The sequence below is a fragment of the Dama dama genome, chromosome 20 (genome assembly GCF_033118175.1).
Source record: "Dama dama isolate Ldn47 chromosome 20, ASM3311817v1, whole genome shotgun sequence".
In the NCBI taxonomy this organism is placed as follows: Eukaryota; Metazoa; Chordata; class Mammalia; order Artiodactyla; family Cervidae; genus Dama; species Dama dama.
Genome location: NC_083700.1, coordinates 3,762,819 through 3,786,613, shown reverse-complemented (window position 1 = coordinate 3,786,613; position 23,795 = coordinate 3,762,819). Strand labels below are relative to the sequence as shown.

At 44.9% G+C, this 23,795-nt stretch overlaps 1 protein-coding gene across 2 annotated transcripts; it reads right to left on the bottom strand.

The window, feature by feature from the left end:
• Positions 1-985: 985 nt before the first annotated feature.
• SFT2D2 (SFT2 domain containing 2) lies at positions 986-21,982 on the bottom strand. 2 transcript variants are annotated; one of them, XR_009688970.1, is made up of 9 exons: positions 21,829-21,982; positions 16,102-16,188; positions 15,769-15,854; positions 12,812-12,893; positions 10,794-10,829; positions 10,648-10,706; positions 8,705-8,734; positions 6,111-6,682; positions 986-1,981 (listed from the first exon to the last, which is right to left on the bottom strand). XR_009688970.1 is itself a non-coding variant. In XM_061120206.1 (8 exons), exons 1-8 carry the CDS (start codon positions 21,889-21,891, stop codon positions 6,643-6,645), a joined length of 483 nt encoding a protein of 160 aa, XP_060976189.1. In that variant the 5' UTR covers positions 21,892-21,982; the 3' UTR covers positions 986-6,642. The 2 variants fall into 2 exon arrangements, 1 of the variants encoding a protein (XP_060976189.1); XM_061120206.1 differs by having other exon boundaries at positions 986-6,682.
• Between the last annotated feature and the right edge of the window lie 1,813 nt (positions 21,983-23,795).

Genomic DNA, 23,795 nt, shown 5'->3' with positions numbered 1-23,795 from the left:
GGAAACTAAGATCCCACATGTCATGAAGCCCATGTGCCTCAACTACTAAGCCAGCACGGTGCACCTAGAGAGAAGCCTGTGCACTCCCATGAAAGATCCCACCCGCATGCTGCAATGATAAACCTGTGCACCACAACTAAGATCCAGTGCAGCCAAAAAAAAATTCTTTTAAAAGAGCACATACACCAAAAACACGAAGTGCAATGATTTACCAATGGACACCCTGTAAGTACCGCTTGATCAGGAAATAGAATACTTCAGCACCCAGGGTCTCGCCACACATTATCATTAACCTCTCTGTCCTTCTCAAAGTAATCACTACCCAACCTTTTATGCAAATAACTTCCTTGCTTTCATTATAATTTTACCACCTAAGAATACATCTTCAAAATCTAGGATTGAGTTTTACCTGTTTTTATTAACTCCATACAATGATGATATGTTGTTATTAGACGTGTTTGCTTGCTTTTCACATATTTTCTTAAGTTAAATGTCTGTTCAAATCTTTTCAACTGAGTTGTCCTTTGAAACAATCAATACAATTGATAAACCTCAAGCTAGACTGATCAATATAGACACAAATAATCAGTATCAGCAATGAAAGAACTGACATAACTACAAGTGCTACTTTCCTTAAAAGTATAAGGAAATATTATTATTAAAAACCTTGCAGTAATTAATTTGACAACCTGGTTTACACAAAGTAACTAAACCAGCTAGGTATACAGGAATATTCCAGAATAGCCACTTGAAGTTTCTTACATTTCAAAACCTTTAAAACTGTCCTTAGATCCGTATTTATCCTAAGTCATTTGAAAAAAGGATAAACATACCAGTTTATCTCAAAACATATCTTTAAGTACCTATGATACGTGCTACCATTAAAGATTCATATTAAAGACATGGTCTTTTCTCATAGTCATGCAATCCTCATTTGGCTTAGTGACTCCTGGAAAAACAAACATGAATAAGACACAACACAAAATTTATTAAAGATCATAATGCTATCATTTATTAGAGAAAAAAAAGTTTTGTGATATTTGGGGGAAAAATAGCTTGCTTAACAGTAAAATTCTTTCTCTTTGATAGGGGTTAGTAAAAAGAAAACAATATTCATTGTATGAAATAGGATCTCAAGGTAGGAAAAACAGCACGCAATGTATGTTTTGATATAAAAATTTAGGTATGCCATCAGCAGCATTCAAAATTAGCTGAGTATACAATTATAAAAATTGAATTTTTAACAAAGTGTCTTAAAAGCTTATCATATTAGAACAGGCACAGTGTTCTGTAGGCATATAAATTCCCCATGGGCTTTTAAAAATCCATAATCTCAACTGCACAATCAGAATGTACAAAAGCAGCAAAAGATCATAGTTCAGAGGTTTTAATTTTTTTTCCTTGTTCAAAGTGGCTAAGTCAAGCAAATACATTGAAGAAGGCAAAGAAAGCACTTTTCATAGCATTAAGACCACAAGATTGCATGTAAACTATGGTTCTCCTTTAAGACACTAAACAAGTATAAGGTTCACCTGTACTTAAGGTGCGAATGTACCTCTTCTTGCAGTTTGGAAGTTCAACAGGCAGGAAGCAACATTCTGCCCAGGAACAAGTCTCAGTTTGGTCTTAAAGGATGGCTCCCATGCATCCACAATGATATTAAATCTAGGCAGCCATTTATACCAGGGAATTTTTGCCTATGCTATGTCTGTTTTTGGTGCTATTTATTAAATGTAATGACCACTGTAGCAATTATACTCCAATAAAAAAATGCAGTGACATTGTTCTGAATATACACACCAGAAGTAGTTGTTTATTACGATGCTGTGGATTGTTTATTACCATGCTATCAATTGACCTTTCACTTCAAATAGCCATGTTCCTTCTGCCTAGTGAACATACTCTTCCTGCTTTCAGTTCATTCCATCTATAGAAAATGCTCTGTACATTTTCAAGCTCATCATCAGTTTTTCAGCTCCAGCTAAGAAAGAACATAATTTTATTTAGTCAGTTTACATCAACAAAGGCACTGATGGTCCCTGGGCTCTGCTCACAAGCTCTGCAGCAAGATCTCTGCCCGTGCTTTGTGAAGCCAAGGGGCAGAAATCTGAGCCATCAACAGCAAAGCTTAAGTGTACCAGGGCCTTAGGAGTGTTATTAAAGCATTCAGGGTAGAACTAGATGACTGAAAAGTGGGACGAAATGCCCTACCCCAAGTAAACTGGCGGCAACTACACCACATAGCACTCTCGTCTTCACTTGACCAAAAAACCCTCAAGATCTCAGAATTTCATAAAATTATAAATGAGAAGGTACTTTAAAGTCACATGACTTAACTTTCCAACTTTTTAAATAAAAATTGGTAAAAAAAAAAATGTAGACTTTTAAATGCAAATTCTTTTGTTAATCTTTTCAAGAGCTACACACATATAAATCTGTATTTAACATCAGGTGAAAGTCTATTCACTTTTTTTAAAACGCTAACTGCAAGGAAACTACTGCATATCTAAAAACTTAAGTCTTGGATTTTAGAATCAAAAGAATGATGCCTACTATCTAGCAAAATTACTTTATAAACCTTAAACACTGATTTTGTTGTTTTTATTTGCTTAAAATGAAGTTTAAGGATGGGTTGTGAACTCTGAAGTATCTGTAATTCTGCAGCCACTCTAGTCAGAAGTTATCTGAGGAAAGAGATGAGAAGAGAAGCCTTATATAGGCAACCCCATACAAAAAGAATACCGAAGTCACAGGGCTGCAGTTTTATTTTCTAATTCATTCTGCCAAGTTTCATCACATGTGTTGTAACACGTGTCACTCTCGTGCAGCTATCAAAAGCAGAAGCAGGCAAACCAGTACCCCCCCACCATTTTTTTTTTTAAGGTATGACCTTCTTCTTAATTATCTTTCCTAATGGAAGTATCCAAAAGTAATGTTAGATGCATTTCATGATTATATTTCTTGCTTCTGAGCATATACTGATTAGGGTAGCACTCAGGTGGATAATCCACAGTCACCACACAGGAGTGATGCACAGAAGCTCCAAGCACTAATAATGAGGCCAATGAGAATGCTCAGCCAGATAGAGTGTTTTGCTCTTTCCCAGAGACAAGACAGTCTGTGGAAGGGAGAGAGGAAAGCTTAGGCCAGGTCTCAGCAGCCCATAGCCATGGGCACAGCCATGCAGAGAAGTTGGAGAGCCAGAGGCCCCCCTGAGCACATCAGGCAAAAATGAAGAACTCTGAGACAGGAGGTAGGGGGCAATGAGTTAGTAAACACACTAGCCCAGCATCAGACAAGCAGTTTCTAAGGGGCGGGAAAACCTAAGAAGAACCCAGGCCTCTAGGACTGGAAGGCAGGGCTGCTCCCAGCACAGGTCACAGGCCAACACAGCCAAGGAAGAGCGTTCGGGCCAGCCTCCCACCCCGCTGCTGGGAGCACTGCCTTGAACAAACACACTTCTTGTCTATAAAAGGGCCACCTCAAAGGTTGCCTTCATTCCAAAATGCAAAGATCTAACCCAGCAATGAACAGGTAAGATGGAAGTCAGAGGAGCAGGGAAACAGACCACGAACAGCCACAGGATCTAAAACCCTAACTCTCCACTCCTTGTCTCATCCATGGGGTCGCTTTTAACCAGCACTGTTGCTTGGTAACAGCTTTCAGTACATTTGAGATGGACACCTACAATCTGGCAGACAAAAACAAGTAGGGAAGTAACCAAAAGGTAAGGCAGCAGAAAGAAAAAGGTAGGAGTCTGGGAAGATCCTGGAAGGCAAGACCACCCATGAGCTGTTCAGCTGTTGGAACGGACCTGTATGAGCAAACTGGCCACAGGACTCAAGAGCAGACAAAGTAGGAGCTTTTATCTAAGAACTGGCGTCCTCTGCCGGTGAGATCTGGTACAGACCCTTTACCTCTCTGAGGCTGTTGCTTGTCTAATAATAGAGACAAGACTGCTGGCCTATGGTAACTCACTCCAGTATCCTTGCCTGGAATATCCTACGGACAGAGGAGCCTGGTGAGCTACAGTACATAGGGTCGCAAAGAGCCAGACACAACCCAGCGACAGCATGCACTGCAAGTCTAGCAAAGTTATTGTGAATATTCAGTGAGATGTTGCACGGTGACATCTGTAGTGCCAGACACATATTACAAAATAAATTTTTTTAGATAAATTAATGACCAGAGACATTCACCCTCTCACCTTCAATGGTCATCCATTATTGTCAGGCTTAAATAATAATACCCACCTTTTACTGAGATATTTACCTATGCTGGGCCCCCTGCTAAGCACTTGACATATTTCTTACTGACATCCTGCAATGATCCAGCAGCAACTATCCCCATTATTTTTAAACAGATGAGCAACATGAGGACCAGAGGTTAAGGAGCTTGTTCAACCTGACACTAGCATGTGACTGAGACACAGCTCACCCAGACCTGTTTGACTTCATAGCCCACATTAACCGCCACAATATCATACAGGTGACCTCTTAACCTCATGTCTCACAAAGTCCAAGTCCAGCCTCTGAAAAAGGTACAGAGGGGTCAGCCAGAGATCCTCTGGCTGTTCGTGGCCTCCAGGCTAGTTGAAGCTCACAGTGAGACCAGGTTAGTTTCACATCAGCTTTAAAGAGAAGAAGCAATGAAGACTCCTGACTTCCTTCTGGCCCCATTCAGGACCCTTCTGAGATCTGAGCAGTCTGCTGGAAGCACCTGGCATGTGAAGGTAACCAGATGGTAGTATATATTTTCCAATTCTAGCTGAAGGTATATTAGGGGTCTCAGCAGAAGACAGGATGCCCTCAACAGCCTAGAAAGGGCCCAGTAACATTGGTTCCTCACTCTGGCACCATCAGGCCTGTTCATACCTTCCACAGATCAGAAGAAAAGCCTTGCCAGTCTGAGGTCTCAGCTACAGCAGAACAAAGAATTCAGCAATTAGCAAGCAAAGAGACAAGAGGTGGAACACTGCCTTTGGTTTGGAGGCTCCCAGAGCAAGAGCCTGAGTGGACAGACCAGACCAGGAAGAAGAGAAAGGCAAACCCAAACAGACTGGCTTTGAAGGAGACTTTGGAGGCCTTGCAATGCCAAGAGCTCTGATGATCAATACAGGACATTCTGATGGTCATGCAGTAAGGAGGGGCAAACGGGCACAAAAGAACTGATGAAGAGGCCACAGATCCAGGAGGAAGCTTCCCACAGGGAGACTAAGCAGGAGACGATATAATGATGTAGAGGACTGGGGCCAGAAAACGAACAAGCTTGACTGATGAAAACGGGGAAAATAGTTACAGGAGATATCACCAGAGCCACATCCAGAAATGCGGGTTACGAAGGGGACTGAAGCAGCGGCACCCAGGCTCAGGACTCAGTTCTGCCATCAACTCTGATTTTGGGTAGATCTGGTAACTTTTCTGAGCCTTGATTTTTTTGGACTGCCAAGTGGGTTAACAATCTCTGCTTGATCACAAGGCTCTTACCAGGACTAGACAAGATCAGGGACATGAAAGCAGTCTGTCTGTGATCAGGCGTCAGGCTGTGATATGGCCACTCTGCAGTCCCTGGCATCTTCTCCCACTGTTTCCAGCACAGGCTCCAGTGCAAAACGCTGGGACTGTTTAAAGGTCACTGGGTAGGACTGCCTACTTTCTGCTGGCTCCACGGTTGGGCTCTGTCTTCCCACCTACTCTCCCCTGGCCCCATTCCAGGGGAGAATGGAAAATAAAATCGGTTTAAAAGCAAACATATACAAATAATGGTGGTGGGGGCGGAATACAGCAGAGAGCAGCATGGTTTTTCACCTCCTACAGGCTCCTGTCCAAAAGGAAACACTCGTGTTTACTGCTGCAGCTTTGTTCTCTTTCATTCTCGTTCCAGGAGGTCAAGAGTGAAGATACGTTGCAGAGGGAGAAAGAAAGAAATGAAAACCCAAGAAAAAGAGTAGGCACTGAGCATTAGAAAATACATTCCCACCCAACCCTGTAAAGCAACTACACTCCAATAAAAAAGAAGGAAAGAAAATACATTCCATAGTCAGATATGGAGTCAGAAGAGAGCTGTTCAGGTTTAAAAACAACACACATCATCAGAAAGTGCTTTTCTACCTCATTCCAGCCAGGCTGTCCACAGGCTCGTGTTCAAATGTCAGGATGGCAGCTTGATCCTGGACACCACAGGAGAAATACATCCATGTTGTATGGGGCAGGCGTGACACGCTGAGGGACAAATCTACAAAGTCCCATTGACTCCCAAACTCTATCCCTTCCTGTTGCACCTGAGTCTCCAGTGGGGCCATCTGTCACCAACTGGGAATCACTGGCTTCCAAGGCTTATCTGCCGTTGCTAACAAGGTTCTTACTCATAAGAGCTCAGTGGAACACCATCCAAAGGTACATGAGGAAGATTCCACTCTGTCAGATATAGAACCCATTTCTTGTATCATGTGACAGACATTTGGGTTTGGGAACACACAGTTGCCTCCAGAAGCAATCCTCAAAGGTTCAAAATGCAAGCCGCACGTTGCTTGCAAGATCAAAGGCACATGTCTGTGAGACAGAGGTTTAGAAGATATTTACAACATAGTCCACCCACATCCATCCACGGTGCTTTCCAGAGCTTTGCAAACCTGGCTGTGTGTTACGCAAGACACACAGTAAAACACTTCTTCACAGCGTCCCTGGGAGAAAAAAACACAAAGAAAAACAGGAGATCATCAACCCAAAGCCTCCTGTAAGTGGTAAGGGCCCTCCTTGAGATTTCCTGGGCACCCAGAGTAGCATGCTGCAGGGCAGAAAGCTTCTAGATTATGAGGTCAGAGCTACATGGCATCAACTTCAGCTTCAACATCTATTAGCAATGTTAAACTGGGCAAGTTACTTGACTTATTTGAATTTCAAATTCCTCATCTATAAAAGGGCACGTTCCCACCTATCCTGCTGACCAGTTGGGGATTAACGCACTGAACAGAGGAGCTATTTAATAAACAACAGCTATCTTGACAATCAGAGGAAAAAATAGGAAGAAAGCAGAAACTTTCTGAAACCAAAAAATTAGTCAGGACTGTGTACTTTAATATCAACCAGAAGCACAGAATGCACTAAAAACATTAAATAAAATAGGCTCTGGGGCCTTTCTTCCTTCTGAGTAGGCAGCAGAAACTTGTTAAGAGGCATCGTGTTGTTCCCTCGCACATGGAGCTCTCTCTGAGGACTGACACTTGTGACCCTGATGTGTGAGCCCTACCTCGGGCACTTACTCCTTGGAATGCAGTGCAGAGCATGCAGGAAAAGAGTGAGGGCTCGGCAAACTCCCATGCTCACCACACAGGCACGTCCAGCCCACCTCCACATCTAAGGCTTCTCACCCAAGCCCTATTCTCTGTGTTCTCAGCTGCACCTGTGCTGAGGACGCTAGAGTCACCTGAGGGAGGGAGCATGAGAGAATGCATTCACGTGAACAGACACTGCATTTTACTATCAAGATCATTCTAGGACTGCGTTTCTTAAGATCCGCTCCACACTGAAGACCCAGCAGATGCACGAGAAAGTGTTTTATGATCAAGGAAGATCCCTCATGGCAGCTCACAATATACATAACATATTAAGGGACCTGGAAAGTCTATTCACACAGTCTTTAACACAATGAGCTGGTTAACTTCCTGTCTAATCAGTCACTCCCCAGCATCTTCTGGTCACTGTCAGACACAGGCTTGGAAGGCGTTGAAACTTAAGCCTGTTCTTCCTCATTCCCAGCTCTCCCACACTTCTCATTTCCTTAACACAGTTAAGGAAAAGCCCTTTTGAGTTAACAGGTTATAAAAGAATGGAAATTAAAGAGTGACATGAGAACAGACTCAGAGATAGAGATCACTGAAAGTGCTAATTTAAGGAGGTCTTGAGGTCAGAAGCTCAGAGTGAGAAGGGGCGAAACTATTCTTAGTTATCATGAGTTCTTTCAGGCCAAGGTGGGGTCAAATGAGTTGCCCAAGGTCACACTGCTAATTAGGAAACCACAGTCCTCCAGAGTTCTGGCCCTGCTTACTTCTCTTTGTGAATTCTTTTCTGAAATGTTCCATCAGTGGGATAGGGCAAGAAAACAAGCATGAACCTTCCATCCTTTGCTCAGTGATTATTAAGGTGATAATCACCTTTAAGAAAATATCCACAAAGTTACAGGTTTAAAAAGTGATAAGGAATCTATCTATCACAGCAGAATGTTCCCAGCATCAGGAATTGGCAGACATGGGTCAATGATCATCACTGGTTGTATTACAGGTGGGGCTGGGGATGAGCCTTAGCTTACAAATGTATAAAATCCTAAAATAGGTGTATGTGAAGTGAAGTCGCTCATTCGTGTCTGACTCTTTGCGACCCCATGGACTGTAGCCCCCAGGCTCCTCGGTCCATGGGATTTTCCAGGCATGAATACTGGAGTGGGTTGCTAGTTCCTTCTCCAGGGGAATCTTCCTGACCCAGGGATCGAGCCCGGGTCTCCCGCATTATAGGCAGACGCTTTACCATCTGAGCTATCAGGGAAGCCCAAAATAGGTGTATAACATCTGCTCATTTGTCTCAAGGGTTTTTAGTAAATATGTAATAGCATGAGCTCTATGAAACCACCCTCAACTAAAAGAACCTGTGCAAACATATCCTCATCCCCAAATAATTGACGTTACAGTCCTAAGGAGAGTCAGTCTTACCTTGCAAATGGTATGTAGGAAAGACTGTACCTACAATGGAGAACAAAAAAAAGATCTAGTCAGATGAAGGGAGTGGACGATTACACGGTGAACTGGGCTTCTGAGCACCTACAATGTGTGAAGGGTGCATGAACACACACACCCCATACACACATACACACACACACAAGCACACACACACAAGCATACACACACACGGTGTCACGTGTATAACAGGGAAGCGAGGATCATCTGTAATCAAAGCTGGGGGGCAAAAGGCCCATGCGGCGATAACTGTCACCTCAGCCTCACGGGGTTAATCTTTAACCAAAGAGCCAGCAACAGCACCTACAACACACAGATTCCAGATATCCTAGAAGCCCTATTCTTACAGAGCACTAAATAAGATCCAGATCGGTTGTCCCCTAATATTTTACAAACCCTCAGCAGAATGTACCTTCTACCCAACTGGGATAGACTCTCTGCTCTGTGCCTATGAATTGTAAAAGGAGGGAGAAGAGCACTGGTAAAGTGTGGGGGAGCACGCTGCCAGCGGCTCTGTGGATGAACGTGTAAGCAAGCTGTGATTCTTCTTTTATAAAATATGATTCTTTAAGAACCCAAGCCCATAGATCTCCTGGTGGTCTCAGTTAACTCAGCCCCTTCCCCAGGAGGGAACCACACAGGGAGGAAGCTGGCCACATCCCAAAAGACCAGGCCTGGGTGTCAGGCAGGCTGGAAGTCAATCAGCCCTAAGAAGGCATATATAGTTGGAACACATCAGCGTTGTAATAGGGCCATTTTCTGTGCCCATGTGAATGCCAAACCTTTAAAAACTGGCTTCATAATCAGTCTATAAGCAAAGAAAGGCATGTGCATGTGAGGACTAATTTCTGCCTCCAGAAGAAAACCAAAATACAAACATAAGCCATTACACCAGGCCCTTTCAATACATTAACACACTGTATGTGTTATATTAAAATCAGGCCACCCTTCTCTGATTCTGACACTCACCACGTACAGAAGCTCACTTACTTGGAACAGAGTAAATGCCAAAGGGAATTTTGAAAGTACATTTATTCAAAAGTCCAAAATTACTAAAAGGAAGAATGGATGTTGAGCATGTAGTCTCAAGATTGAATTCTATCAAATAAGACTACACTTGATCCCTAGAAGTTTTAAAACTTTTAGTCCTCCTTTCTTTGCATTAGAGCCAACATTTTTTCCCCAAAGTAGATCTAGTCACATTTTTATGAAACTGTCCTGGCAGATATCATCCTTTGATAAACTGAGAACATATTACGGAAATGTCTCAGGAGCTATTGTTTCCATACATGCTTGGACAGGTTTGAAATGGCCATGAACCTACAGCACCACCCATGGTTTTGAGCAATAATGTCCCCAGTGGTCCTTTCTGTCTGCTTGGGCTCTGGGCCACAATTCTCTGGTCGTGCTGCAGCCCACAGCCACACGGTTTTCCATTTCATCAGTCACTGTTCCTGGACAGTGACACTTTTTGTCCTTCTGTTAAATGATTCATCCAACCATAAATATAACACTCATGATTTTTTTGTGTGCCAGTTTCCCTTTTCTTTAATGTCTATTTGACTCACAAGCCTCTTTTTACCAGCCCCTACAATACTTCATTGTCCCTCCTCTTACTGGACGTGAATGGTTGAATAATGATAGCAACATCTCAAAATCAACCCTGAGGCCAGCAAAAATGCCGCAGTGGGCAAATGGCCTCCGACGACCACTCAAGACCACTAAGGCCACCTACTGGCAGTGGGCTGAGTTGACAGGTTTTGGCTCTACAGTGTACTTGACTTGCATCATTAAGGATTTTTAAATCGAAAAGCTTTTGTGTTCCTAATCCTCCTGCCCACGTCATGTGGGATTTTATCTCCCTCAGCTGCATTAGTCAGAGACCGATGTGGGAGGGGACAGCTGAAAAGGTTACTTACCACGTCAGGGCCAGAGACTGCAAAATACAGAAGATGAGAGCAAGACCTTTGTTGTGCCACTGGAATAAAAATGATATGGTTACAGGAATGTGTATGACAAGAGGCACACACCAAAAAGGTTAAGGAAAATTAAAAAAAACACTTACCCAAAAGGCAGAACACAGGGTAAGTGCAAAACACAGCTAGAGAGAGAATGGAAACAGTAATTAACATAGTGACAATGACAACAGGGAGGGGAAAAATTGTAAAGACGTCATTCTTGACAGACTTACAACAGCGCATCAAACTGCAGTAATCAGATTCTGTGATTATTACAGCAACCAAACGCAACCATTATTTCAAAGCGTCTAAGCTACCTCAGAACCCATGTTTTGGCAGAAGAGTTCAAATGAAACTGTCAGTAAGGATTCATGTAGATTTTAAAAAGAGAAGGAGGATCCTCTTCTACTTTCAAATTTTCTCACAATCTCTGCCCAGCAAATACAAGCACACTTCCGGACTACCCATCCATCCAACTTTCCATTCAAATGTGCATTCACATGTGAAGTTTAACACACACTTCTTTATAGTCTCTGGAGTAAAAAGGGCTTGCAAGGACAAAGGTTAACATGAGATGTCACTCTCATAGCCCATGAGGCAGTTATCTGTTTGTATCTGTTTACAGCTAACACTTTCCCCAAGTCCTTTCTAGTCTTCTTTTTTTCTGGCTGTGCCACACACAGCTTGTGGGATCTTAGTTCCTTGACCAGGGATTGGACTCAAGTCATGAGAGTGAAAGCACAAAATCCTAACCTCTGGACTGCCAGGGAATCCCACGCCTTCCCCTCACCCCTGCATGCTTTCTGAGAAAGTTCATTCAGAAAGAGATTTCTGCAGCTCATCTACTTCCAGGGCTGGCCAAGAACAATGACTCCAGCTGTCAGTCACGCTTATCCTCTCTATCCTGCTATATCAGTAATTGTTCAATAAATATGATGGAAATAAATTGGTGTCCAGCATTGTACCTCATGCTCTGAAAGAACACAGAATAGTTGCAATGGACTTTTACCTATCTGAGCAAATGAGATGTACACAAATAAAACTAAAAATAGAAGTATATGGATCAAGCTACAATACCTCAATACTGATAATTATAACAGAAGTCCAGACAATATGGTCTGGAATGATGGGATGGTCCAAGGGAATAACGTGGCCCAAGGAAGAGAGAGGCATTCCCCATTAGGGAGAGAAAGACAGGACAAGACTTAAGGCACTGTGGTGACCAGCAGGGAACAGGGGAGCTGAGCCAGAGGGAGACCAGACCCACCGCGGGAAAACTGACGAAAACAAACAGAATTCCAAAGTCAGATAATGACAAGGAGAAAAAGAGACCATGTTAGACTGGATACCCACTCTAGAGAATGAACCCTGTGTTCCTGAGTAATGCCCTCTGAGCTCTGCTTGTGTGTGGCATCACCTATTACCAGAAGGATGTCACAGCTCTCTCATTACCACATGACTGCATGCATGCTATGTTGCTTCAGTCACCTCCAACTCTTTGTGACTCTATGGACTGTAGCCTGCCAGGCTCCTCTGTCCATGGGATTCTCCAGGTAAGAACACTGGAGTGGGTCGCCATGCCCTCCAGGGGATCTTCCCGACTCAGGGATCGAACTCACATCTCATGTCTCCTGCATTGGCAGGCAGGCTCTTTATTCCAAGTGCCACCTGGGAAGCCCATTACCACATTGAGTTTGACTAAACTGACAAGCAAAATCTTCCGGGAACTTTATAGAACTGGCAATACCTCATACCAACTAAAACACAAGTCAGAGGGAAGAGAAAAATTATTAGATAAAGAATGCTCCCGGGACTTCCCTGGTAGTCCTGTGGTTAAGACTCCTCACCCCCAGTGGAAGGGGCCCAGGTTCGATCCCTGATGGGGGAACTAGATCCTGCATGCCACAACTAAAACCCAGCACAGCCAAATAAATAAATAAAAATAAAATTTTTAAAAAGGGATGCCCCCTTCTGCCACAGTGGGTACAGACATTGGGTTGTAAGTGAAGATGAAAGAGAAAAGGGTAGAAGTCTATAGATTTAAGAGGAAAAAAACTCCCAACAGCAGGAACAAAAACCCCTATTTTAAACAGGTAACTTCTGTTACCTGACCGGCAGACCTTACCAGCACCATGACAGTTGCAATCAAACGCGTAGGCTCAAACATTCGCTTCAGCTGTTTCATTGGTCCCATGAGGAAGGCAGTGCTGAGGAGTAAACACAGACAAGCCATTCAGACCAGAACAAGCCACACCGGGGACACCGAGGTGCCTCCTCATCGCTGCTCCAGCTCACCAGCATTAATGGGAGCAGTGAGGGTAGCCAGCACTTAAAAGGCTCTGTGCTCAGGGCCTCTGTGCCCTATTCTCATTCAACCCACTGACAATGTATGAAGCGATCACAGGACAGTTACCGTACTTGTTCTGCAGATGAAGAACCTTAAATCCAGAAGTACTTATTACTTATCAAGGCCATCCAACTAGAAAATGGTAGAGGGAGGCTGCAGATGCATGCAGGCCTGACTCCGGAGCTACCCCCATAACCACTAGGCTAGAGGACCCCTCTCTTAACAGCTGCTACCTTGGCCTGCTTAACAACCTACCCTTGGAGACAAAAAGACTCAGGTAACTGAAAAAGGAAAAAACGTATCTTACAGGCTTAGGGAGTTTATGTTAATAAGTAGAGAATTCCATTTTCTTTCATAATCTCCATAATTCTAATGATGGTAGTAGTAGCATCCATGATGTGTGGACTGTTTGCTAAATGCTAGATATCATATACATGATTCCATTTCATCCTCTCAACTACTCTGGCAGTTAGGTATTATTACACTTATTTCAGAGCTGAGAAAATGAAGTTCAGATAGGTTAATTTACTTGTGTAACTTTCCTAGATCACACAGCTAGGCACTTAAAACAAGCTGGCATTCCAGCCCACATCTATTGGATTACCAAGCTCCAAAGGACAGGCTCAGCATGTCTTCTGCAGGGATGAAATTTGAGAGGCGGCTGATAAGAAAGAGTAAACACAAAGGAAGCAGACTCGCCTAACACAGCAAGAGCCAGGGCCAGCTATAAGTCATGCTTCCTGACTCCTGACAGAAGCGTCAGTCCACGAGTAGCTGGTTATAGTCAGTGTTCAATACAAGCCAACCAGCAGATGACATTGGCTACTAAGTGTTCTATAAAAATTTTTTTTAAAAAAAGTTAAATAAATCTACCTCTCTTTGAAGTGCCATTAAGTTTCCACTTGAATTCAAGGCTGCCAGGTCAAGTGTTAAAGCTGAGTGCACTCATAAGCCTACACTGAACAAGAAGCAAGAGCCAAAGGTGGCCTTCAAAATTAAATGCAGCACGTATACAAAAATATAAAAGATTACAGGAAAAGCCACAAACTCCTAGACACACGCTGAAATAATTCACTCCCTTTATTATCTCCCCAAGCAATGCCATGAAGGGTCAGTTCCATTAGGATTTGTTAAATAGTTCTTTTGGACTAACACACCTATATATTTCTGCTCAATCTAGACTCTACATTATAACCTATGCTGCCTACCCAAAGCAAAACTCCCCAAAAGTTAGTCTTTGAGAGAGCTTTAAAGCAAGATTAGACATCTCAAGGTCCAGCATTATACTATCATAAAGAAAGTGAAAGTGAAGTCACTCAGTCATGTCCGACTCTTTGCGACCCCGTGGACTATAGCCCACCAGGCTCCTCCATCCATGGGGTTATCCAGGCAAGAAGACTTGAAGTGGGTTGCCATTTCCTTCTCCAGGGGATTTTCCCAACCCAGGGATAGAACCCAGGTCTCCCACATTGCAGGCAGATGCTTTAACCTCTGAGCCACCAGGGAAGCCCTATCATAAGAATTAATAAATTAAGCTTCAGGAAGGTGTCCAGTGCATTATACTTAATCATTTGGTTAACATTTCCAGCCAGAAAAAGACCTAGATTTGGGGACATGTAGAGACAAATAAGACAGAAGTGCAGCCCTTGTCAAGTGGTTTACACACCTGCAACAAGTCAGTATAATAAAATGCTATCTGTGTTGTCACATAAATATACATGGGATAGACAGAGCCCATTTTAAAGGAGGAAGTCAGTGATTCTGAAGGGGAAAATGGAATTAAAAGAAGTTTCACAGAAGAGGTGACTTTTGAGTCAGGTATTGACAAATAAGCAAGTACCCATCAAATATGGGGTGCACATGGGCCAGGACCCCAGGCAGAGAAACAGTCCCAGCAAAGAACAAAAACATTTGGGGGAAATACAAGTTGAGCCTGGTTGAGGAGGAGGACTGGAAGGGTCTGTCCCACATGCATGCTGAGGAGTTTGGACTTCACCTGTTGAGAGGGAATGGGGGGCCACTAAGGGGGTAAGTTGGGCTACAAAATGAGTGACTCCACAGTTCTGTGGAAAATGGCCCAGCGAGGGGTCCATAAAAGAGACAGGGAAGCCCAACAGGAAACTCATACAATCTTCAGAGCAGCAGTGATAGATGCCGGAGCTCTGAGCAGCTCAGACAGCACCTTCTCCACAGAAAGTCCTCTTGGCTCCCCAAGTCGGGTCAGATCAGCTCAGCTCCTCTGCCCCTCTCCCAGGCATCACTCTCTCCACATGCTATATGTCTGTCTGCCTGGCCAACCAGTGAGGAACCAAACGCTGTCTGTCTTTGAATCCTCTGAGCCCAGCACAAGGTTGGAGCACGTAAGTCCATCAGCGAGGAGCAGAACAGTAAGAGGAGAGCAATAGGTGGTGTTGGAGATGGTGGAGCTGTAAATAGTGAAGAAGTCATTCAACTGCTCTGCTCCATGTAAAATTACAGTGGTAATTTTTACAAGTGGTTCTTGCCTCCTCCCAGGGGTACTTCAAAGATGAACTAAGATGTAAATACATGCTGAAGTTAAAAATACATAGAAGTGATAGGATATGAAAGTGATGTGTTTTAACGACCTCTTTATTCCCCAAATCCTTATAATTACTGAAGCATCCTCCTTCACCTCCCGCTAAACACAATCTACATCCATTTCTCCATCTAATAATTGGCTAAGGTTAGATTTTAAAAAAAAACAAAACTGTTACCTCCCAAGAGATGCGATGTTACCAAAGGTATAAAACACTGCGAAGAGATACAGTCCCTTCCTGGGCACCCAGAGCAAAAGAGTTCCCTGTAAGACAAGGCACAGGGCATTTGCACATGAGGGACCCCTCCTAGCACAGCCACAGAACCAGGAGTTCACAGAGCAATCTGTTCCCTCCCTGCACCCCTTAGTTCCCCCTCCACCTCTGTTACCTCCCCCTCCTCTTGTCCATGCATTTCAGTGAAAAACAAAGGAGAAAAGGAGGTTGATGAAAGTGGAAAGAGGAGAGAAGAAAGGCAGGGGGAAAGATTGGAAGAGGGGAGAGAGGTCTTACCAGAAGTGAGCAGAGAATTCCTGCGGCAAAACAGGCAATGAAGCCTTTTATTCTGGTGCCCGAGCTTAATGAAGTTGTCTCAACAACCTAAAATAGTTAAAAAAATAAAATAAAATAAAAAACTAATTACATACATGTGTGTGCATATTTAATCACCAAAACAAAGGATACACATAATTAAATCTAGAATTTGTACTGAGGAAGGCAGGAACATGGCCTCCTACTTGGTCATGTCTGCAACAGCCCTCATGAGTCACTGAATCCAGCTCCTGATCCGTCCCATGAATCTCTTCTCCTGTAGCTAATTAGAGGCTACCAAGCTGCTGGCTGAATATCTCCAGAGGGGAAAACTCTCTGCCTTAAGCACAGCGCACGTCACAAACAGAAAGGCAAGACTGCAGAAGATCCTAGAGTAGCCTTACGGCAGCCCAGGCAAGATGAGGAGCACGCCTGGAGCGGCGTGAGCTCTGCCTGTAGAGGCCCAGGAAGAGGGGAAGAGACAGGGGTGGCACTCAGGCAGTTGGGTCCACGCGGCACTATCTCCTAATTCAACCAGCCAAGTTTTGTCACTCACTGCTTTTGCTGGCCCTTCCAGGTCCCGGGAGGAGTCTGACTCTCATCCTAACCAGGATTCTTATCCAAGTCTATGCACTCTTGGTAGAAACTGTTCTTCAAGGTGTTGGCATCAGCCAAGCCACCCTCATATGAGATGGATCCTAGTTAATTAATGACTGCCCTACTCATCCCTCTCTGCCACCACGATTAATCCTTCCCAAGAGCAAAGTTCAGAAGAGGCCAAGATTTCCAGAAAAACTCTGCTAAAACAAGGGAGCCTATGAGTAGCTCTTGAGGCTTTTTTCCCCACGTCAAAGATGACAGTTAGGTGTCTGCACCAGAGACATGAGGCCTATTCACCCTCATGCAGTGGCCACAGCTCTTCCAAGTTTCACAGGCAGCTGCCAGGGAGACCAAAGGCCTTTTCTCCAGCCCAGCTGAGGCAGGACAGCCAGGCCCCATGCATATTCATTCACCCAGGCCTCACCTCAAGTGGACAGCACAGTCTCCACCAGGCCATGTGGTAAGAGCTTACAGACTCCACATTCCCACAGCTAATGGAAGAAGGTAGTGTGGTGGAGGCTGCGAAGATCACTAGATGGGCACCGCCTTGACTGCTCCCAGCTTAGGACTGTTCTCAACCCTGTCTCCAAACTTCCTGTCAAACCAGAAGCCAGAAGAACAGGACCAGAGGCTCCCGCAGGCATGGCAAGCTTTGCTACCGCATGGCTTCCTCTCCACTCACAAGGAAAGTATTTAGAGCAGCTTATCAAAAGGGGCGCTCCTGTCCCATCTATTCACACACATTGAAAGTGGGCTCAGGACACAGCAAACCCCCCACACGTACACAAGCACACAAGGGCACCTGCGGACACGCATGGCGACAGAAGGACGAGCGGTGTGGTCAGAGGTGGTGTCAGGGCTCAGGAGCTGACCGCGAGCCGCCCGATGCCACACTCTGCCCCAGAACGAGCCTCGTGATGCTCTGCTGCCAGGCTTCACCGGCAGCCCAGGAAAGCCAGGTAGACCCTTTTTCAACCTCCTGCCGAGGACAGAGGAAAAAAATCAAAAGCTACCACTCTTGCTACTCATGCAAGCACCAAAGAAGGAGCTTGTCAAGGCGGAGAAAGGAACAGAGCTACATGAGAGAAAAAAAAAAAAGCTGGTAGCAAGATAGGGTAGGATTGCTTGGCAGCTACAGAGACATTTTAAGAGTCACCTGTTTTTTAAAGAGGATAAGCCACAAAGTATCAATCTGATATGGCCTTGGCACTTAAAGCACAAAATAGCCTCAAAAGGATGATGAGATGCCAGCTCTTGTAAAAATTAAAATCATTTGTTATAGGAAGAAGTTCTGGTTTCTACCTTAAGAAAGGAAAGTAACACGTTGCTTCTACATGTCTCTCAAGCTGACTACCATCCAAATGTCACCCTATTTGCCAAAATGAGGGAGGCGGCCAAAATTTTTCATCAATGTAATTAATGGCAAGTTCTTTCACACCCGTGCTTGGTCACAGGCCAGAGGAAGCTGTTGCTGTTGCTCCACTTCCAACTGGACCCAGCAAAAACCAAACACGTCTTTTTGTCAGTTTGTGAAGATCAACCGTGTTGATGGAAAATAACTCCCTAAATTCACAGTCTCTAGAAACTGCTAGTGCACTTTTTGGAAGTTAGAGTAGTTGGAATAGCACATGGATAGAAGCTGTAGGCAAACAGCTCCCAGGCTATCTGACTGGCAGTTATGCACAAAGGTCCCTTTGACGCTGGGATGTGGAGAGAAGAGGGGCTCTTGCCAAAATAAGAAAAACTGAGAATGATTCAGGAAGACAGGATTGGTAACCAGAAGAAGGTGAGAAAGGAATACTGCTTCATTCCTGTGCTTTCAAACCAGGTACCATTCAGACCTTCCTCGTCCCTACAATCCTGTAGAGAAAACACAAAGCCTCTATTTTCAGAAAGCTCACAGAAAATAAAGGTTGAAGTTGACTTTATGAAGACCAGGTTATCAATTAGAAAACTCATCAGGAACCCATCTGTGACTAGACATTACCAGGCAAGTTTTATAATTCTGCAGTTTCATACGTAGGAGAAACAGAACTAATCATACTTCTATTGTTTGCATTAAAAGAATAACATTTTTTCAAAGCACTCATTTCTGGTGACATCTGACAGCTTTTATAACTGAATGTAAACTCTTGAGAAACCTGTAAGCAGGTCAGGAAGCAACAGTTAGAACTGGAAATGGAACAACAGACTGTTTCCAAATAGGAAAAGGAGTACGTCAAGGCTGTACATTGTCACCCTGCTTATTTAACTTATATGCAGAGTACATCATGAGAAACGCTGGGCTGGAGGAAGCACAGGCTGGAATCAAGATTGCTGGGAGAAATATCAATAACCTCAGATATGCAGATGACACCACCCTTATGGCAGAAAGTGAAGAAGAACTAAAGAGCCTCTTGATGAAAGTGAAAGAGGAGAGTGAAATAGTTGGCATAAAGCTCAACATTCAGAAAACTAAGATCACGGCATCTGGTCCCATCACTTCATGGCAAATAGATGGGGAAACAGTGGAAACAGTGGCTGACTTTATTTTTCTGGGCTCCAAAATCTCTGCAGACGGTGACTGCAGCCATGTAAGTAAAAGACGCTCGCTCCTTGGAAGGAAAGTTATGACCAACCTAGACAGTATATTGAAAAGCAGAGACGTTACTTTCCCAACAAAGGTCCATCTAGTCAAGGCTATGGTTTTTCCAGTGGTCTTGTATGGATGTGAGAGTTGGACTATAAAGAAAGCTGAGCGCCAAAGAATTGATGCTTTTCAACTGTGGTGTTGGAGAAGACTCTTGAGAGTCCCTTGGACTGCAAGGAGATCCAACCTGTCCATCCTAAAGGAGATCAGTCTTAGGTGTTCATTGGAAGGACTGATGCTGAAGCTGAAACTCCAATACTTTGGCCACCTGATGCGAACAGCTGACTCATTGGAAAAGACCCTGATGCTGGGAAAGATTGAGGGCAGGAGAAGGGGACGACAGAGGATGAGATGGCTGGATGGCATCTCCAACTCAATGGACATGAGTTTGGGTAAACTCCAGGAGTTTGTGATGGACAGGGAGGCCTGGCGTGCTGGGGTGGCAAAGAGTCAGATACGACTGAGCGACTGAACTGAACTGAAAGAGACTTTAAGGTCACCGAGTCTAACTTTGCACACACACACACACACACACACACCACAGAAATTTCACCAGCATCCTCAAGCCTTAAAAGCATAGGAAATGTGAGACAAGTTAAGACCAACATTTTCAAGGTGGCCTGGACCTAATAAGTAAAAACTAAGCCAAAAACAACCCTGAGAGTGATTCAGCTGCATGCAAAATGCTTCCTGGGAGTCGGGACTCAGGAAGTGCCACACAGTGATGTATGTAATCAGGAATCTCACACTCAAGAGAGAGGAAACTGACAGCAATGTTTTAGAACAAGAGAGAAGCACCTAGTCTTCCTAAAACAGACTTTACATACCTGGGCTTACAACTCTTTAAAGCCCTTCATTGTATCCAACATAGGCATTCACTATTTTAGGTAAAAAACTCATCATTTGTATTTTCAATCTTTACTACCATCATTCATTCTTGAGGGTCTACCACTTCATGATGGTTTTCTAAATCAAAATAACTGCATAATTCCCACTGTCCCCCCAAGAATCCCCAGGAAAAGAAAACATCTCCTTTTTGAACCCCAGCTGCTTTAAAAACTTATTGATAGTCTGTGCAGCATAAAACTTAAGATAACCATGACTGTCAACTATCTAAATTTTCTTAGGCCTAGTCTGAGGTTGCGCTTAAGGGTTCATATTAGAGGCCAGAAATCAAGAACAAGGAACTAATGAAATTACTTCTGAGCCTTGACCAATTAATAAAGGCAATAGATTTAAAAGAAGCCAGAGGCTGCTTTGAACTGTCCAAAAAAAGTTAAACCCCAATTCCTGTAACACTCAACATCTACAGTGTTACTTCTTCAAGGTGAAGATTCAGACAGCAAGTTTTAGGGTTCTGAGATTTCATGGAGGGGTGGGGGTATCAGGGTCACTCAACATAAAATCAGCAACTGCAAAACCAGGTGAAAGCCGCATGCTGAGATAACCAATAAAGAGACGGATGAAAATCGGAGGAAAAACTTGGGTACAAAGTTGAAAGGAGCTATATTATCTTGTGCAACGGCTTCTTTTTTACAGATGAGAAAACCAAGGCCCGTGGAATACAAAAAAAAAAAAGAATAAAGAGAAATGTTATTCTGTCATCCACAAAGGAAAAAAAAAAAGTTCAAAGCATTAGAAATAGGCAAGAAACACACTGTGTAGCTCTAGAACATAGCGGGTAATATTGCCCACGTTTCAGCTCGACCAAAGCTTTCCAGTAAACTAAACACACAAGCAGGCGGCCTAAGAGGTTTTGGGCGTCTATGAGGTCTAAGACGTCTATGAGCAGGCAGAGAAGCAAGATGCGGTCCCAAAGCTCCAGGAATTTACGGTTTTCCTGGAGACAATTGACAGCAACAGTGTACACAAACGCTGGGTGGGCATGTCACACTCCACAACTTAAACCGAGCAAGAACGCAGCCAGGAGCACCAGGGTGCAGCGCGCAGTGGGCACCGAGCAGGGACCCTCACCAGGGCCCAGCCCAGGCAATCTATACGAGGACTCCCTCCGTCAGCTTCTCAGAGGCCTCTGCCTAGCTCGGCTCTAAAGCCTTTTCCCTGGCCAGCAGGAACGGGGCCGCCGATGGCCACCCTTCCTTCCGCATTTGTTTCTAGGTTTCGCTCCAGCGTGGCCCTCCCTTTGTGGGGGGCTGGGGCGCGGAAGGTTGAAAGGGTGAAGGACAAAATAGTAAACAGGTGCCAACCGCCCTAAGCAACCTGGGCCCTGGCACTTGGGGCGGGAAGTGAGGGGAACGCGAAGGTCTTGAGCCTGCAGGGGAGGAGAAACGGACAGACGCAGAGCTGCTTTCCAAGAAATCCTAGAAGTCCAGCATCCTTTTCTCACCAGCCGGCGGAGCTGGGGGGCGGGCTTGGTGCTCTCCGAGGCCCCGGACGGACGTTCCACCGCGGCTTGGGAGCAGCAGCCGCGGGGCGGGGGAGAGTGCGACCAGCAGGGTGGACCTCCAAGGTGCACTCACCTCGGACAGGCCGCCCCGGTCCTCGGTGTCCTGCCCGCTCAGCACCTTCTTCAGCTTGTCCATGGCGGGACTGGTCCACCCGGCTGCCCCTCCAGCCGCCTGTTGCGCTGGCTAAGTCGCAGATTCTTCCGGGTGCGGCCCCAGCCGCCGCCAACCACAGCGCGCCCCGCCCAGGTACCTGCCCACCTGGCTCCTGCCCACGCAGGCGCCCAGCGAGGCCACCGCCCACAGCCCGCCGACGCCCCGCCCTCTTTCTCCCGGTGAGGTTATGCAGGGAAGGAGGGGTGGGCAGGAAGAGCTGGATTTGAGGTCTGCCGAGCTAGGCTGCGTTGCGGTTCTGCGTCCAGCGCTGCATTGCACGCTCCGAGCGGCAGCCCTCGCTTCCGGGGCCCTCCATAGGTTCGGTTGACAAACGCGGAGTCCCTAGCGCATGAAAGGCACTGCAGAAACGAGACTGACGCCTGGAACCCATCTTCCTGTGCCCCACACTCCCTCTGGTGTGGGTGCAAACTTATAAACAAATGCTGTGAGGAATCTGCATTCTTGTCCTAGTTACAGTGTAAACAACGGTTTAAAAAATCAATTGAGGCCAACTGGAGTAAATTTAATCTAATAAGCTTTATGGAAAAGTTAACAAAAACACTACTGTAATTCCAACTGGAAATGCATCCAGAGGACTGATTTTGGTAGAAAGGAGTGGAACTTGCTTGGGGGAGTGCCATCTATATTAATTAGGTTGTTTTGTGTTTTTTGGTGTTGACTAAAAAAAATTAGTCACAATCTAAAAGTAGAGAGTTATTTTATTTCGTGGGCATGTTAAGGACTCTGAGCCTGGAAGACTGAGCCTGGAAAATAGTGTCTCAGTAGCCCTGAGAAAACTGTTCTGAGGAGGCAGGAAAGGGAGTCAGGCTATATACAAGTTTGTAACAAAGGGGGCAGGCAGTCTGAACATCAAAGATTATTGTTAAGTAGTAAGGAAAGCCAGATGTCAAGCTAAGGAATTTAGTGTTCTTCTATGTACGGGAAGATGCAAGCCTCGGGGCTCACTGAATTCATTCCTTTTACATGTACCTCAGCTATCTGGCGGGCTTCCCAGGTGGCGCTAGTGGTAAAGAAATCGCCTACGGATGCTGGAGACGAGAGATGCGGTTTGATCCCTGGGTTGGGAAGATCCCCTGGAGGAGGGCATGGCAACCCACTCCAGTATTCTTGCCTGGAAAATCCCATGGACAGAAGGGCCTGGCGGGCTACAGTCCATAGGGTCACAAAGTCAGACACAACTGAAGCCACTCAGCTGCCGCTGCCAGCTATATGGGGCCAAATCCTGTTTCTAGATTGTTTACCTTCTGAATTCCTTGTTCACCATAAGGGGTGGCAGATGGGGCAGATGGCTTCTTCTTGCATTCCCCCACCCCCAGCTCCTCAGCAATCTGTGTGGGGGTGGGGGGGGGAGGGCATGGGGGGCTGGTGGCATCTGCTGGATTGCAGGCATTGTGTTCCATTTTGGGAGACTTCATTCACATTTGGAGGCCTGAAATCACTGATGACTGTGACATTTCTTGCTCACCATATGGCAGAAAATGTTTCATTTCACCTTGGTTTGTTTTACTGAAACCAGACTCCAGTGCTGATGATTCTATGTTGGAGAATCCATGTTACCCTCAGATGGTGCCATAGACAGGACACGGTCTCATGTCTCAAACTGCTTGCTGGTAAATGTCTGGAAAACTAATTTCAAGTTTAAAAAGGCTTAGAAAAAAGAAATCCACAGGGAGAGTATCCACTAGAGCACCCACTAGAGAATCTCCCTATACCCTCTTTCCCCACCATGAACACACACACACAGGAGAACATTCATGAAAGAGTAGTAATGCCGTGTCTGAATGGAGAGAATTTAGGTGTTACCGAGAGCTTGGACCTTTAGAAAGTATTATAAATCAGCCAAGCAAGGGGATTTTTGCACAGGA

Bases quoted from the DNA above. Each gene is read 5' to 3' on its own strand.
- SFT2D2 (XM_061120206.1), bottom strand. From the start codon at position 21,891: ATGGACAAGCTGAAGAAGGTGCTGAGCGGGCAGGACACCGAGGACCGG. The intron at 15,855-16,101 runs GTAAGACCTCTC...CTTGTCTTACAG, and splicing joins GAATTCTCTGCTCACTTCTG to GGAACTCTTTTGCTCTGGGT. The intron at 10,707-10,793 runs GTAAGTGTTTTT...TTTTTATTCCAG, and splicing joins CCCTGTGTTCTGCCTTTTGG to TGGCACAACAAAGGTCTTGC.